General features: G+C 36.8%; 1 protein-coding gene across 1 annotated transcript in view; it reads right to left on the reverse strand.

Moving 5' to 3' along the window:
- Positions 1–12,852: 12,852 nt before the first annotated feature.
- Positions 12,853–16,738, reverse strand: part of LOC149086605 (cell adhesion molecule Dscam1-like) — a 250,477-nt gene continuing 246,591 nt past the window's right edge. Inside the window, exon 25 of the mRNA XM_089230984.1 lies at positions 12,853–14,785. Coding sequence (XP_089087110.1) covers positions 14,632–14,785 — 154 coding nt within the window. The 3' untranslated portion in view covers positions 12,853–14,631. The remainder of the gene's footprint in view (positions 14,786–16,738) is intronic.

Here is a 16,738-nt window from a genome sequence, read left to right on the forward strand (position 1 = left end):
TTAGACCAACTTCTCTGCTGAAGTTTTGTATGGGATGTGCGTTTGTGGACACAGACAAAATGTGCACAGAAAAATTTGTAATGCACTAATACAAATACAAATACAACGCCACAACAGGCAAACCGCCCAACGAGGTGGCTGACTTAAGAACATCATGGATCCCCGAGCCCCTACCTACTACTGCTACACCACACATGCACCCCCCCCCCCGCGGAACCCCCCAACGAATCGGTACATGCGGGAATGTGCGTGTACGTGTAGTGCAACCTGACGTAAAGTTTGTTTCTGTGTAATGCTTGTTATGTGTAGTGCTGTCATCTGCCCCCAGTTTTACTAACTATGAGTGAAGTGTTATGGTTGAATGATTTACCGTTGTAGGACTGTTGCTCTCTGTGGCGAGACTTTTTAACGGGGAGATCGGCTCGCATTTGCGCCTTGAAGTTGGGAACCACAGAAAACCAACTTCAGCCGACCACCACTGTGGGGTTCGAACCCGGATCCTCGCATCACGAGTCCGGCACTATAACCACTCGACCACCACACTACTACTTAACCGCGCATGAATTTCGTACATGTTCTTCTCAAATCTCTAACGAATCGGTACATGTATGCAGGAATATGCTGTGTGCGTATAAACAACAACATCATTAAAACGGAAACACGACATTCACATTAATAAAATAACACGAACGCAACGACGTGCGTATCACACTAACAACAATCACACAAAACTGCGCGAACCTTCAACTCTTCTGAACCAACTCAGGTGGTGCAAGTCCTTCATGTTGCAGCGTTATCTCTCGTTGTTAACCCTTCGACAGTTACGCATATTCAGATAAATTCTTCGAAAATGGGCAGAGCCTGTTCAGGAAAGACGATGCTTTCCCCCATTCTCACCAGCAGGTAGCCGGATTTTCGGTAATTGGGGATCCTCCCATCGCAACAATACCTCAACAACATGAATAGACCTATTGTAGGTTAGCCACAATGGCCTCACTGAGTGTTTAAATGTTTATGAAACCTAGGAAATCATTTTTCCCCGATTTCTTGGAGAAAAATGAGAAATTTTCATCTTCACCAATTTCTTTCTATTTTTTGGATTCATGCAAAAAGATCATTATTTTCATTGAAAGATAATCATAAATAGTTATTATTACATGAAAATCTCGAGCGTCAATGTTTTTTCATTTACAACAGAGTATTCGATTGAAAATAATGAAAACTTCGAGAATTCCAATAAATTCTATAAATTTTCACTTCTGAAAAACGCTCAATGTTTACTAATTTATTTTTTTAATCAAGTAATGGTAAAAAAAATTAATAAAGAAATCAAAGAACGTAAGTGGAAACGTACGAAGAATTTTAATCTTTTTTTTTTAAATTCTTTGACGAAAATTATGTGCGTCTTACTTGAGGCTTCGACGACAATATTTTTCCACAAAAACTTTTCTTTTTTCCTTTCTAGATGTGGCTTATACATCCTTACCGGAATTTACGGGGATTGAATCGAAAGTTTCGTGAATACTCAATATAAAATCAATTTCTATTGTGTGACACACATTGTGGACATTGAATGTTTACTGGATAAATGTCAGTCTATTAATTTATCTGTTGGTATTCAGTATGCGATGATACGAATATTTATATATGTACGCTATATTTAAACTTCCGTAAAATGTTTTGAAAAAAAAAATATTAATAATTAACAGTTGATTAGTTACCATACAAATGAAATAATTTTTTCGTGGATAATTTTGTCTTCGACAAAGTTTCGTGAAATGTTTGTCTTAAGCTGCCCCAATTATTTTCAATATACAAGTTAGTTTTCATCAACTCTTTATACTAGGTGTCCTGTAAGCAGAACCGGAACTAGACGGGTGGGGGAGTGAACTGCCCGGGCAGCAAAATTTAGGGGGAGGTAGTTTTAGGTGGTAACAAGAGCACCTTTAAAAAAAGTATATCGAAATTTAAAGTTGTGGCGGTGGCAAAATAATGTTGGCTCCGGGCGGCAAAAATTCTAGTTACGGTCCTGTCTGTTAGTACTAGCTCTGCCCTTATCTCATCAACCGTCCGTCGTAGAGGTATGATTTAAATTTAAAAAACGCTCAGCAGGCGTTCAAAAATTCCCCTGTACTAGTTTTGAGATTGAAAATACAGTGTGTAGCAAAATAAAAAAAATAAAATTTTTATACCGTCCTCCGTGCTTTCAATTAGAAAGTTGTTGTCCTGTCTGTCCCGATGCCCAACAAAAAAATTCCATGGTTTCTAAATGCTATATTCACAGAGGTATTCGAATTCGAAAAACGGAGGAGATTTCGGAAAAGAACAGCGTTAAATGCGGGAAAACAGTTTTACACGCTTTTAACTCTGTTCTTCCCCAAATTGCCTTCACTTTTCGAATTTGAATATCTCTGTGAATATAGCACTTGGAAACTTGGAATTTTTTTGTGGATTGTTCGTGTCGCACCAACACGCTTTGATTTTGGTGCCACATTATTTTGTTGAATATATTCTGCAGCAAAGTCATTGATCTACGTTACCATGTTTTCAATAACTGGTTCATAAAAAAAAAAAAAAAAGGTTTAACTAGTTGAATGAATTTGAAACGTTGTATAGTGGGACCTATATGCCTGGGTTCCCACTAAAATGGCGTACTCGAGGTGGTGGTGGAATTTTCAATACAACACGACTGCACTAGTCTCTTACACTCTGGAATTCATCCTAAGATTCGGATGAAACTGATGAAAACGAGCAATCGTTCTCCGAACTTGATATTAACTTCTCTCATCGAATTCATCTTCACTCAATAGAGCCAGTATTATTGTACTTATGGGGGGGTTTGCCTTTTACTCGCCTGTCAAATAGTATGAATGTTATACAGAATCATCAAAAACCATTGTGAAACACACATGGCTCAAAAAGTAGAAAAGAAGAGCGAGGAGAAAGGAAATAGGTGGGAAAGTAGGAATGTGTGAGATCACGAGACAAGCATTGTTTGAAACAACCAAATGCTTATTTGTGTTTACCTCTGGTGTTGGCTATAACAAGCCACGATGATAAGAGGCTTATACTAATGGGCGGATACAGATAACTTCACGGGTACCAAATGAGAAATTCTTGTCTTTTTCTTGAAATTCTTCCTCTTCCTAGAATTTAGTTCTGCCTCGTTCAGTTATGATCAGCTCTGGTCAATACAACCAATTTATTTTGAATGAACTGCTTGCTTTCTTCCATGGGCGTCCGCAAAACCTACCTTTGGGGAGGGGGTAAAAAGAGACACTGGTGGGATTGAAAAGAAGGAGTGTTCACAGAGTCTCTTCCAAAAAAATTGAATTAACTCCCTAATCCAGACTGATCCGTGGTCCCGTCACATTTGTCAAGCTGTTTTTTCTTTCAAACTTAGGCCGTAAGAGTTGAAGAAAAAAAACCAAGTTTTTCTTCGTTTTATTTGAATGCATTAACACCTTATATAGTTCTCTTTGTATAACCTTATAATCTTCGGACATCAGTATAAATACCTTTCCAGCTCAATCGAATTTCCTATTCAGTTGTGACATTATCAGGTTAAAAAAAATTGTAAATAAGATGACAAAAGCTAATGCTATACAATTGATCCTAGCTGATAAGACAGTTAACAAATTTTCGCCCATGGCCCAGGATAAATACGACAGATCACCAATGATCTTTACTGAATAGAAACAGGACGTGAAAGTTTTTGCTCTTTGTGGGAGCTTTCTTTACTTTTTAGCACGCAGGCATATAGTATAAAAGCAGTGAGAGAATAAAATAATGCGAGGAAAGAACGAACACAAGGCTTTTCCTTTTCATTGAGTGTAGCACTCACTACGAGGAAAAAACAGATCTCTGATAATACAGATTCAAGAATTGATCGGATAATCTGGTATTCAATGCTCTGCCCAAAGTATATGCACCTGTTTCTTGGGCATTGTAAAATATATTGAGCATGAGATTTTTTCTTTGGTGACAATGAAATCCGAAATTTTGACACACCACACGCTTTCCACCTTATTCTTCTTTCTACCATCGCCCAACTTCTATTCGGTGATCAACTTCACAAACGGTCTTTTTTTTCGGAATACCGAACGGCCGTTTCATAAAAGTTTTATCGTACTTTCAAAATGTTATTATTTTGAGAGCGACAGAATTTTCCAATGAACTGCATCGTATATGCAACCCATGTAAGTGGGCATTCTGTGATCCACGCAGTTTCGCTACAAGAGCACTTTTCTGAACACAATATTGACATTTATCAATCACAGAAAGAACAGACAAGACTACGCCAAAGAGATGAATGTGATCATAGGCGTAGGCAGGATTTTCTCAGAGGGAGAGAGGTGCGTTTCAAAATTTAATATTTCCTTGGGGGGGGGGGGTTACGTTTTTTCCTACAAAATAACACTATTATACTGGCTCATGGGGGTGGTTAGACCTTTCCTTTTCCGTTAACTCAGGAATGTGATAAGTTAGGATTGGAAGATTGTGCAGGCTTGGGAAAGTGTCACTTCAAAAACTTCACAGAACTGACTGCAATGTACGACCTAAAGTTCCAGAAGTTTAAAATAACTATGGTAATATTCAAGTTCGATGTTCGCAAAGAACGTGAAAGATGTGTAATGGATACTAAAATTTCTATGTTTTTGGAATACATCAGCAGTGTAATAAACTCGATTTTTAGACTGTGAGGTTGTTGAGGAAATGATATGCATAGATAATAACGAGAGATTGTAGTTGAAAAAATAAAGAAATGCTGAAATCGCGAAATTCCTTACATTTACTCATACAATATTGTTTGTCGAGACCGATACAAAAGAATGTGTTTGATTGTGACAGACTGATCAATGATAGTTGAGGGGAGAGAGTTTTTCCATTCGACTATAGATAGTCAGAAGATGCAGAAATAGGATTTAATTTTTGGGGACGGTTTATATTATGTTAGAGATATAGGATGGATGGCTTAGTTACAGTATCATAGTTGACCACGGATAATTTTATATAGCATAGTTTAGCGGAAAATAAGTCAGTTTATGATGAGAGGGTGAAGGAGTGGGGGGGGGGGGTCCTTTCTTTACTACGAAAAAAAATTCAGCTCAAGAGGTGTTAGTTTAACGTTCATAGTTATTTTGAAACATAAATTTTGTATCATATCCATTTCTAAACTAATCATCACCCGAAAGTTTCAAAAATAAAAAAAAAATCAAATATAGAAGAAATAACTGAGTGAAAGGGAAAAAAAGCGATACTCTATTTTTGGACTGAAAAAAAAAATACTTCAGACCACAGAAACATCTTCAAGAATTCTCTTTCCCTACAACCCAACCCTCTGCACCTCAAGATAGCAATTACAATGCAAGGGATAATAGCATTGTTACCGTGTGCTTTCTGTATTGTGTAGCTGTATAGAGCGTCCTACAATGTCTTGATCTCTTCTGAATACTGGAGGAGGAGCTCGTCAACTGCAGGGGCGACAGATTTACACAAAGAAAGTAGGGGAAGGCAACTGATCAGGTCGGCCGGATATATACGGCGCTGCCCAGATTCGCCACAACATTTTTGAGCGGATATATACGGCGCTGCCCATCGAAGGGTTAAATCGTTGCAGCGTGACCCTAACGTATTTATGCTGTCAGAATGGAGCGTGTTTGTGTTCTAATGATGCTGTCATCTGTCTTCCATATTTTGAAGTGAAGATGGTAAGAGCTTGAATTTTCATGTTACGTAAGTATCATGTTGAAAGTCGGCTTGCCGTTGCCCTCTGCGGATAGACTATCTCAAAAGAAAAAAAAATAAAAATGAATAAATACAGGTAAGATAAAACCGCTTACAACCCCGGATTAATACACAAAGCACCTTGCTTCTTACTTACAACATAAACAGGTAAGGCTCGCCTGTGAGCCTCGGAGTTGGAAAACCGCAAACCCACTTGCCACCAATCGAGCTGAAGCCTGTACCCTCACGATGAGAGTCTAGCACGATGTCCACACGACCGCACAGCGGCTATGTAATACTCTACGAAATTGAATACGTCAATGAATGTAGGAATGAGAAGCAAGCCTAAAGACAATTACAACAAAATTTTATTGCCATCTGATGATGGTTCAGTTCAATTCTGTGAGAACGAATTTTCTCTACAGAGAGAGCTATCATGCTGACAACATTTAAATTCATATTTCTCGATGTTGAACCTATAAATGAAAAAAAAACCCCATAAAAAAATAAAATTTTATGTTTCAGAAGCAACTAATCTAAGGCTCTAAAGCAGAATTGACGTGAATAATTCTAAGCACGGATATATCGAAAGTCTTTCCACCACCTTTTTTTTCCTACTTTTTTGCAGTCTTTGATAACATCTTTTGGATTTTTTTTTGGGAATATCTCTTCGGAAGTTTTTGGAATTTTTCTTTCACATTTTCCAAAAAGGCAGACCTTAAAGTTTTGTTAAAGATATTTTAGCTATCTGCTGCTCGTTTGTTTGTTTGTGTGTGCATGGATTTCATGAACCGGGCTTCGAAACCAATCACTGAATCTTAACATGTCCGATGTTACTCAGTTACTTTAGGCTTGGTGAATCACAATCATTGGGTACCTTTTTTCTGGTACCTTTTTTTGGTACATTTTCGAGTTGCAACATACATTTGTTAACATTTCTTTCACTTCTGCGGTGGATCGAACTAAGGATGGGATTACATTATAGAAGTTTGATAAAAGATCATTTACAAAAAAAAAAAAAAAAAAAAAAAAAAAAAAACCAACAAATAAGCCCGATACGCTGATTAGTTGCATTTTTCAAGTTCGAATGAATTTTCTAAAACTTTTATACAGTGATGCTAGCCTCAGGTGTCTTTATACCTATATTCTAGGGGATCTAGATCAAACCAAAAAGGGTAACTCTAGGCTGGGTAGCCTATGCGCGACGCACGAAGCGGGGGAAGGGGGGTGTGAAAGAAAAAAAATAATTAGAAACATTTTTATTATAAAAAAAGTTTTGTTAAAAATTTCAAACTGTAAGTGCACTGGATTGAATGATTCGCAGAGAAAATTGTAATTTTTGACGCTTTTCATCAGGCTAGAAACACAGCAGCGAGTTTTCGGAGTTAAACGCGGTGCGACTTATACGCCAAAGGGGCGCCGAAACTGTCTCCACGAGTGATAATAATTAACGATAAGATAACGCTCCTGAATTTATCATCGTGTCCATTCATTGCATCATCCCTGAAACCATGCAGATCATCCCCCCTTTTCATAAAGATTTGCACATTTTCAAGTTCCTGTCACATCTATAACTTTTAATGCGTAAGTCTCATCCGGAAACTCGAGGCAATTAAGCTCTCTCAAAACAACCCTTTATGACAATTAGATCTATTTACAATTTGCGACAGTTAGTATGCAAATCGGTAGGCAGACATTTTTAGCTAGGTGAGGGGGGCCCTCAGAAAAAATTAGTTTACCCAATGGCCCCATAATGCTGTTGAAATTGCTATATGAAAATTGATGAAATCTCATTTCAAAAGCTCGGCATTAACATGATTTCTAGTTTTCAATACAATTATCATTTTTGCATTTGTGCCATCCTTTTAATGAAGGTCTTCAACTATACAATCAATCAACAAGTCTATGACTTTTTTTGCCGGATGTTTCACGCTGGAAAAAAATTGCACATGAAAAAAACATTGTGATAACTTTTTGGTGCCCCCTTTTTCCTGATGCCCAAAGCACATGCTTATTTTACATAATGGTTAATCCGGCCCTGCTCGAATATAACTTGCACATTTTGTCCCGTCAAACATGTGGTGGTGTCCGTTCAAATTTTAGACAATATTATGTAATAAACAATGAGCATTTTTTCAGCCGAAGTATAAGGAGCGGGTTAGTTATCAGTACGTAACGGCATATATATACTGCACTTTTCTCTATATACCCAATTTTTAGAGGAATTTTTAGGGTGAATGTGTGCGATTAAGCAGCAGTAGTCATCAGCAACCCCAGTAGCACAGCGACATAGTGCAATATCTGGACCATATCGTTATATATCGAAATGTCAGAGGAATATCAGATGTCATAACTATGATATAGAGCGATCTCGTTCTACATGTTGCAAATTATTTATGATATTAATTGATCAAGTCTTTAATTTTTCAGTCGAATATGCATTTTATTTCTTATGAATAATCTTCACTTTGAAGGACAACAACTTGGGACAATAAATTATTTTAATATAGTTTAAAATACATAGATCTATATCGTGAACCTAGCAAAGATCTATATCATAGTCACGATATAGACCTGATATAGATCTATCTTAGGAGATCTATCTCTATATCCTGAACATGACATAGATCTATATCGTGAATCTGACAAAGATATATGGCAGACACACAATATGCTGATATATCACCATATTCTGTGTCTTCAAATAAAAATATCACCTTCGAATAAAAATTTGGAGAAAATTTAAAGCCAAAAGCGTACAATTTTTTGTTTGAATGGAAATGAAAAATGTTTGAATGAACAATTGTTCTTATGAAGTTTTGATTTTAAATAGGGTAAATTATGTCGATACATTAAAATCATTTCATCAGTTATAATTGGATCCTTACTGTGTATGTCTTACATCGTAGATGTTGGTATTTTAGGAATCTATCGTCCAAAAGTTGAAGTATTTGCATATATCACATTCACGATATAGATCTATTTATCTCTGACTATGCCTTTTTAGCCAGAACGATATCGTGGCCCGATATAGATCAATACTGGAAACTGAAATTTTACGATTTAGATCATAATTTCCCAACCTTTTTTGTCCCATCGCCTCCTTCTTTAGAATTTTTTTTCTCCCATCGCCTCCAACGCAATCTAACCCATAGGATCCTCTGTTATACCCGTAGCTTCTACCGCCCCCTGCAACTTTCCATCGCCCCCAAGGGAGCGTTAACGCCCACGTTGGGAATCACTGATTTAGATCTATATCTTTGTGCTACTATAATCTCGCCTTTCGAATTTCGCCTAGCCGTTCGAATTGAGTCAATGGGAGTCGGTCTTTTTAATGAACACAAAGGAAAGAAAAGGAACCCAAAGGAACTTTAAAAACACATGAACATATAGAGCCGACCCTGGTCATTCAACACGTGCGGCTACTTCGGTAATGTGTACGTGCCTTAAGACTTGAATTCTGATCCAATTATTTTTAATCTAGCTTATTTTACATATGTTTACTTTCTTTTTCTTTCAAATCGAACCCACTTCCAGTGCTAGTACCACGGGCAATTTATTATCTAGTTAGTTATGCCGTAAGTGTGAGTGTGTGCACCTAAGAGTCTGAATGCGTATCTAGTGTTGTGTTTGATTTTTCAGTGCTGCTATCTATGTTTCAAATTGTGAGTGAAGTGTAATGAATAAATATTTGTACCATTTCAGGCCTGTTGCTCTTTGTAGAAAGACTTTTTAACAGGGAGATTGACTCGCATTCGGGCCTCGAAGTGGAGGAACCAAAAAAAAAAACGACACTTGCGCCGATGGTGCTCAAACACGTGTCCTGATGATGCGAGCCACCACACGACCACCACAGCGCAGGAGCGTAGCCAGAAATTTCGTTCGGGGGGACCAAAGTGATAGAACAATAGATTTTGCCATCTTTTTCCCTTTTTTCGGTCATTTTCTCACATTTCGGGGGGGGGGGGGGTTGGTTCCACCCTCGCTACGCCCTTGCCACAGCGGCACACTTGTTTAATGATTTGACTCTTTATGAAATCACAAGATTCTTCCCCTTTGTTTCATTCTTAGGAATATAAAATACGACAAATTATTGATAATGTTAGAAACCTTACGACACCGAAATTTCTTGAGCTATAACAAATCTGAGACTTCTTTTTGGTATCAATAAGAGTGGTCTCGTAAATCTAGTTCGATTATTATCTACCAGTGAAGACGTGCTTATTTTCGTTACCGTAGACGATTATCTTCGAAAAATAATTATCTATCTATGTATATATATATATAAAATAACACATCCCGACTAATTGACTGATTGATTCATCATAGCCGAACCAAAACTACTGAAGATATAAAATATGGAATTTGGTCAGTGGTTTCATTTCATTAACTGGCTATAAGAGGTCATTCAAGTATTACGTCAGCATCGAGGGGGGGGGGGGTTTCGGATTTGCCGACTTGTGATGACGGGGGGGGGGGGTTTGAAGGTTGCTTACGTCATCAACTACCCTTTTTGAAGATATGAAATATATATTCTAAGCTGCTGTGTGACAAAATTTTGCTGACAAGGGGGGGGGGAGGGGGTCAGTGTTTTGCTGACAAGGAGGGGAGGGGGTCAAAAATGGCTAAAAATCTGCTTACGTAATACTTGAATGGCCCCTAATACCCGGCGCTGCCCGGGTTTTCTTCAATTACTGGGAGCACCTACCGAGACGATTGGTAATTATGCATAATCACCGATTAATCAAATTTATCGTAACATACACAACATATCGTAACATTTGATCAAAGAATTGATAAAACTTAAGGCGTAAGATTAAAAGAAAAGCGTTCAACTGAGAAAATTCGCGAAGACCCAAACGCCACTCCACCAAAAACGACGCATTAAATGAACGAACAAAAAAGAAATCGCGAATCCGTTTTCATGGATGTGAAACATTTTATTGCCACATTAAGTATAAAGTGGATAAAAACTCTTCGAAATTCACAAAAGGAAAACGCATTTCATATCAAAAATCTATAACGATGTAACACAATTATAAGTTCTTGGCTATCACAATGTGGGCTTTCGTGACTCGGAATCACACCTGGAGGAGCTCTTGGTTACAGAAATAGTACATGTTTCTTTTCTTTTTTTTTCATTTTTATGAGCAACTAAACACTTTGGTCCATCGATAGAGAGCTTAGTGAGTAAGCATCACGCATATTTTTTGAGCATTTTTTTTGCGTACTTCACTCAATATTTTTAACCGTTTCACAGTCGATAAGGTAATGATGATAAATTAAAAATCAAAACGTTTGATGTCGAAAAGAAAAAAAAATGAAAAGAATTTTGTTTCTGTGGAAAAATGTACTGGGTGGCCATTGATAACGTGCTCTAATAAACGAGTTCCCAGAAGTTTCAATAGTTTAAACTTTAAAGATTATATGCAGATATATTAATGCATATACTGGATATAGTTATTTTGTAGTCTGCTCTTGAAGGTCATGCCAGTGGCATTAACGAACCATCTTTCTATCTGTTTCTGTGTGTGTGTGTTCACAATATAGAAGTATTATATATATAATTTGATTTTTCGAGGGGGGAGTAGCCAAAGGAGATTTCGCCGCCTGTAATGAAAATAATCGATAATTTTTTATAACGGTTTCTGTTGCTTCCTCTAAAATTTTTCATCTTATAAAGGTTGTCTGTCAAGGCACGAGCCTCTCTCTTGCCTCACACTTGTTCCGGCCTTGTATACGAAACAGAAGTTGACATGAACCAATTGATTAGGAAAGTCTGAAATGACCAGAAAACTGTTCGGCAGCAATGGATTCCGAAAGGAGAAATTCCAAAGTTTCTATTGGTTTTCAACACAGTATATATTGATGATTTCTTTTCTTTTCTTTCACACTGAGCAACTCACGTCTATCACCAACTGTATGGGCGATTTACTACCTAGTGAGTTGTGCCGTAACTCTGTATGTGTACCTAACAGTCTGAGTGCGTATGTAGTATTGTGTTTGATTTTTCAGTGCAGCCATCTATATTTCAGCAGTGAATGATGTGTTATGACTGAATTACATTTATACTGTTTGTAGGTCTGTTGCTCTCTGTGGAAAGACTTTTTAAAAGGCAATACAAAAACACCACAGTAATTTTTTTTTTCAGTTTAGTTAACTGCGTTCTTAATAATTCTTAATACCATTGATTCTATTCTTGGCTTAAAATAAACATATATGATGATAATGTTTTTCATCGAACTTAAAAAATAAACATATATGAAATTTCATTCGCATAGTCTACTTGCAGTATTGCTGCCTCTAGGGTCTCGTTCATTAGTAGACGTTATTTTATGACAACGCTATACAGACATTTACAAATATCGAAAGACAATATTATAATTTTTTTATAGTTTTTCGCAAACACTTATGAAATTTTAATTCTATGGTTCTACAGCTTACATCTTGTTTTATGTGTTCACTATTTTAAGAAAATTGTATTGACGCACATTTTCGCCAAGATGTGGGTTTATGTAGCCCAAGATTTCAATAAGAATTAACGAATAAATTTTCATCCATTTCAGTTGGAGAAGAAGAATTTAAAATAAGATATACAAGTAATATTAGGGTGACCATATATATTTTATGAACTTTCTGGATTTTTTTTTACTTCATTTTTGCAATTTTTGGCTGTTCCAACTTTAAAATAAAAATGCCCTTTTCCCCCTTTATTTTTCAGAAGCTTTTTCGGAAACATCGACTGCTCTGTAATCTGAATATAAATGCTTGTTATAATTTTAAAGTTAATTACAATTTGTTTCATAAAAAAAAGAACTAAATGTTTATTTTTTGATGCTATAGATTTTCTTGGTGACTCCAACATCAATTTGAATTTAAATTGCTCTGCATTTTTAACTCTGATTAACAGTTCCCTTTTTCTTTCAAACGAAGCACATTTCCAGTCTAACGCGAATGAGTTGTGCCGGAAGGGCGCATGTGTACACTGGCAGTCTGAGTGCGTGTGTTGTGTTGTGCTTGAATTTAGTGTTGCCATCTATTTTTCCAACTGTGAATGGAATGTAACGATTGAATATTTGTATCGTTGAAACCTGCTCCTCTATGTAATGGATGAACGCTATGGATGAACGCAGGTGTCGAGGAGATATGATCGAAGTGTTCAAAATTTTCAATGGGATGGATAGGATGGACCATGAACTTTTAGTACACCGCCAATCGACTGCTTACACAAGGGGACACCAGTATCGATTGGTGAGGAACAATGCAAGGTTATGGTGTCGCAGGGAATTTTTCTCTAATAGGGTTGTTAATAAATGGAATAGCTTACCCCCGGATGTAGTAAATTGTAACACAATTGACACGTTTAAAAAGAAATACGATAAACATGTTGGGGTAAATCGAGGAGCTATTCATACTTAGAATAAGAAAACCATAATATTCTTTATGGGCATTCTATAATATTTTATGTGTATATATTGTTTATAATTTTTGTGATTGTGTTTTTAATTGGGTTGCTGTATTTTCGAAATATATATGGCATCCATATTTGTTATGGGCATCTTTTTCTCAGCCACCTCATTGGGCATTTTGTCTGTTGTGGCGTTGTATTTGTATTTGTAATGAGAGTTCTGAATGGGAAGATCGGTTCGCTATTAGCCTGCCGGGCCTTTTGGAAGCCGTTGAAATTGTCTTAGAGACAGGTCTCGGCAAAATTGTTTCCTCATTCTGCGTTTCACGCGATCGGCTCGCATTCACGCATTGAAGTTGGAAAAACCACAAAAACCCAACTTCAGCCGACCACCACTGTGGTGATGGGGAGGTTCGAACCCGGATTCTCACGATGCGTTTTCTTTTACTCTCGCGTCCGATTTTCTGTTAGTGAGGGTTATGATATTTTGGCAACTTTAGGAGCATTAGCGATTATTTTCGTTTTCAAATATGGTCACCCTAGATATTGACAATTTCGATAAGTGAAATTTTGTATTAAGTTGAATGAAACTTGGAAAAAAAATGACGTATTACGTTATCAATATAAAATATTGATAAAAAAAAAATGTGGTTTTTAAATTTTGGACTTCTTTTCATATGCAATCGAAAACGTGTTGTTAGGGCTCAACGGCGAAACTTTCATTCTGTCACTCGAATAAAAACTAATAGGTAGGTTTTCCATGCTCGTATTTATAGAACTTTGACGCTGCAGCTCAAGTCAATTGAAACATTGATGTTCAAATTAAAATAGATGGGGAACTAAACCCGGTGGAAAATAAGACGTCTTAATGGAATCTCTCGTTTCTTCGAATTTCTTGAAAGGGAATCTGATGTCGCCCATCTAAGGTGAAACAAGGGACATCGATAAAATTCAATCTTCTCGATAAACATTTACTTTTGATTAGTTTGCATCGCTTCGTTTCTTGAAACGTGTAATACATTCCTGGAAAAGGGAGTTTTGATCGGTAAACAAAACACGAACATACACTCACACACGCACACATACAATACACGTTGTATATATACTTATGTAATACACTTATACGTTCCGATCAACGTGGTCGAATAGATATTTCCTCGATAAGTCTTTTTCGTTGTTTTTGCTTTGATCTGAAATGAAAAGACATCAAACGAAATCATCTCCATATAGTGTCATCTTAGAAAACTTTTCACCAGAAGTCGGAGAAATTATTCTAATTGGAAGTATTGGGTCCCTCTGACGCAGGGTAATCCCTAGTGATATACGTGTGTTTCGGATCCAGATTAAACTTGGTTGGTCAACCATCACATATCACTTTTTTGCTTCTTTTGGTGTAAACGGCAAGGTTCCAGAGGTGGGTATGGAAAAATTAAACACAAAACATCTTTGGGAGGTAAACACGGGCTCAGCTTTCTTTGATATCGGCGAGAATTAGCTCAAACCGGTCGCTCCACCATTCCTAATCTCAGATGCATATCGCATTCTGCCTCGGAGAATTCAAATGATTCTCCGTTGCTGGGTGATGTCTCCTCCGGGTCGCTGGCGTAGTACACGGCAGTCCCATTCGCTTCCCTCTCGAGATCACTGCGCCTGAAAAATCAAGAAGAAAATAAATAGAATGACGAAAAAAAAAAGAAAGAATTATTATCGAAGCTCTTCATACATAATTGAAAATTTTGCAAATGAGCATTTGCCGAAACAAAATACCATAATACGCTTTATCCTTTCAACATTTGTTAATGGTATTGAAACGAATTAATTGGATTACAAAATTACATCCATTTCCATCACCTTAAAATCAATTAGAATAAGGAGTTTGGTGGAGGAAAAATGTTCGAACAGATATTTTCAGCAAATGAGTTTCGTGTTTTTCGGTGGCATTGCAAGGAAACAAAACTAATCAATATTGCATTTGGGTATAATTCAAAATTCGAATTGAGGACATTGTGTATTTGGTGCGATGAGAAAACCGTAGATTGAAAACTACACTGAGTGAAATTAGAAAAAATAATCTCTTAAACATCTTAAACGCAGTAAAAAGTCCTGTCTCGAAAAAACCGTTTTTAATGGTATAGCAGGGAAATGTTAGGTAAATAAGTAAGCAAGTAGTAAGTAATTGAAAAGGCCTTCATCGATCGTTTGATGAATTTTCGTCGTGGCACTGAAAAGATTTTTGCAATGTTTTTTCTTCATAACCTTGTCAATTTTTTCACAGCATATCCTGAATGGCAATAAAATTTATCTTAATAAACTTCGTTAAAATTTATGTTTTTCATTCATTATTCATTGAAATGTTCATTCATTCTTGCTGGAACGTAACGAAAACAGACAACTCCTAACGATGCTAACCACTGTCGCCGAGGAAACGTTGAGAAAATGAACTCACACAAACAAGGTAGCCTCGAAATTGAAAAAGCCCATATGAAAAATGGTAAAAAAAAATTGGAATTTATCAGACAAGGATTTCAAAATTCGTTAAAAATTTCTGCAAGAGATGGTGCTGTAGTCCATAAAAAATGAAAACAAGATACTCTGCACGCCACTTAATGTGATCGCATCGGGACTCGGGGTTTTGTTAACAATAACCAAATGATAACTACATCCGAAAACAGTCCCGTTTGCAGGAGGAGTGACCATACCTCCCGTTTGGTTGAACGGTCGTATGGTAAATGGGAATTGGTGAAACGAAGCAACACTGGTTTTTCTTTCCCACATTATTGATAGTAAAATGTTCCAAAAATCTCTGAATTTTTTTGTTATTACAGTCGAATCCCGTTATAACGAAATCCAAAAGACCGGAGAAATGACTTCGTTATAACGAAATTTCGTTATAAAGGAATTCCAGATTTTTGCGTTGTTCCTGTGTAAACTTATCTAGAGGGATAAGAAAAGTGTTCGTTAAAACGAGATTTTCGCTATAACGGGATTCGACTGTATTCTATTTTAAAACAGAACTTTTTTCCATTCAGCTAATATCCCGCATTTTTATTATTCAGCCATTGTGAGACGTTAAAATGGAACTGTCTAAAATTTATATCCCGAATTACAGTATTTTTTTTTCATGTACAGTACGTTTCACAGATCCCTTGAGACAGTCTCTCGGAAAAAGACATTAAAGAAAAGCAGCTCGTACACGTGGCATAGCGAGTAACTGTGGGCAGATTACGACATCAAGTACCGAAATTTTCGTCAACAAGTGGGAATGGAGAAGAAACCCCCTTCTAATCTTCTACTTGGCTTTTGCTGGAGATGCCTTGACTTTTGAGGAGCGAAGTGCTTACGTTTAAAAAAAGTTTTGTTAAACCTTAGCTTCAGCATAGAATGCGCAAAAAGAAAAAAAAGTTTGTACGGGGGAAAATTAATTAAATAGCATTATCCGAAGTCCCGATAAATATAAACGAATTTCCCCCCATGCTATGATATTGGCACATTCCTTTCTTTGTAAAAGTGATAGCAATACTCGAATGATAACATTATCCGTGATTCTAAGAAGCAGCATTGACTGCATTTTCAAAATATCTACCACATTTGCGGTAACAACAT

This window comes from Pholcus phalangioides, unplaced genomic scaffold (genome assembly GCF_987345545.1).
Source record: "Pholcus phalangioides strain wild (caught in Gottingen) unplaced genomic scaffold, Ppha-v1.0 ptg000004l_1, whole genome shotgun sequence".
NCBI classification, from domain to species: domain Eukaryota; kingdom Metazoa; phylum Arthropoda; class Arachnida; order Araneae; family Pholcidae; genus Pholcus; species Pholcus phalangioides.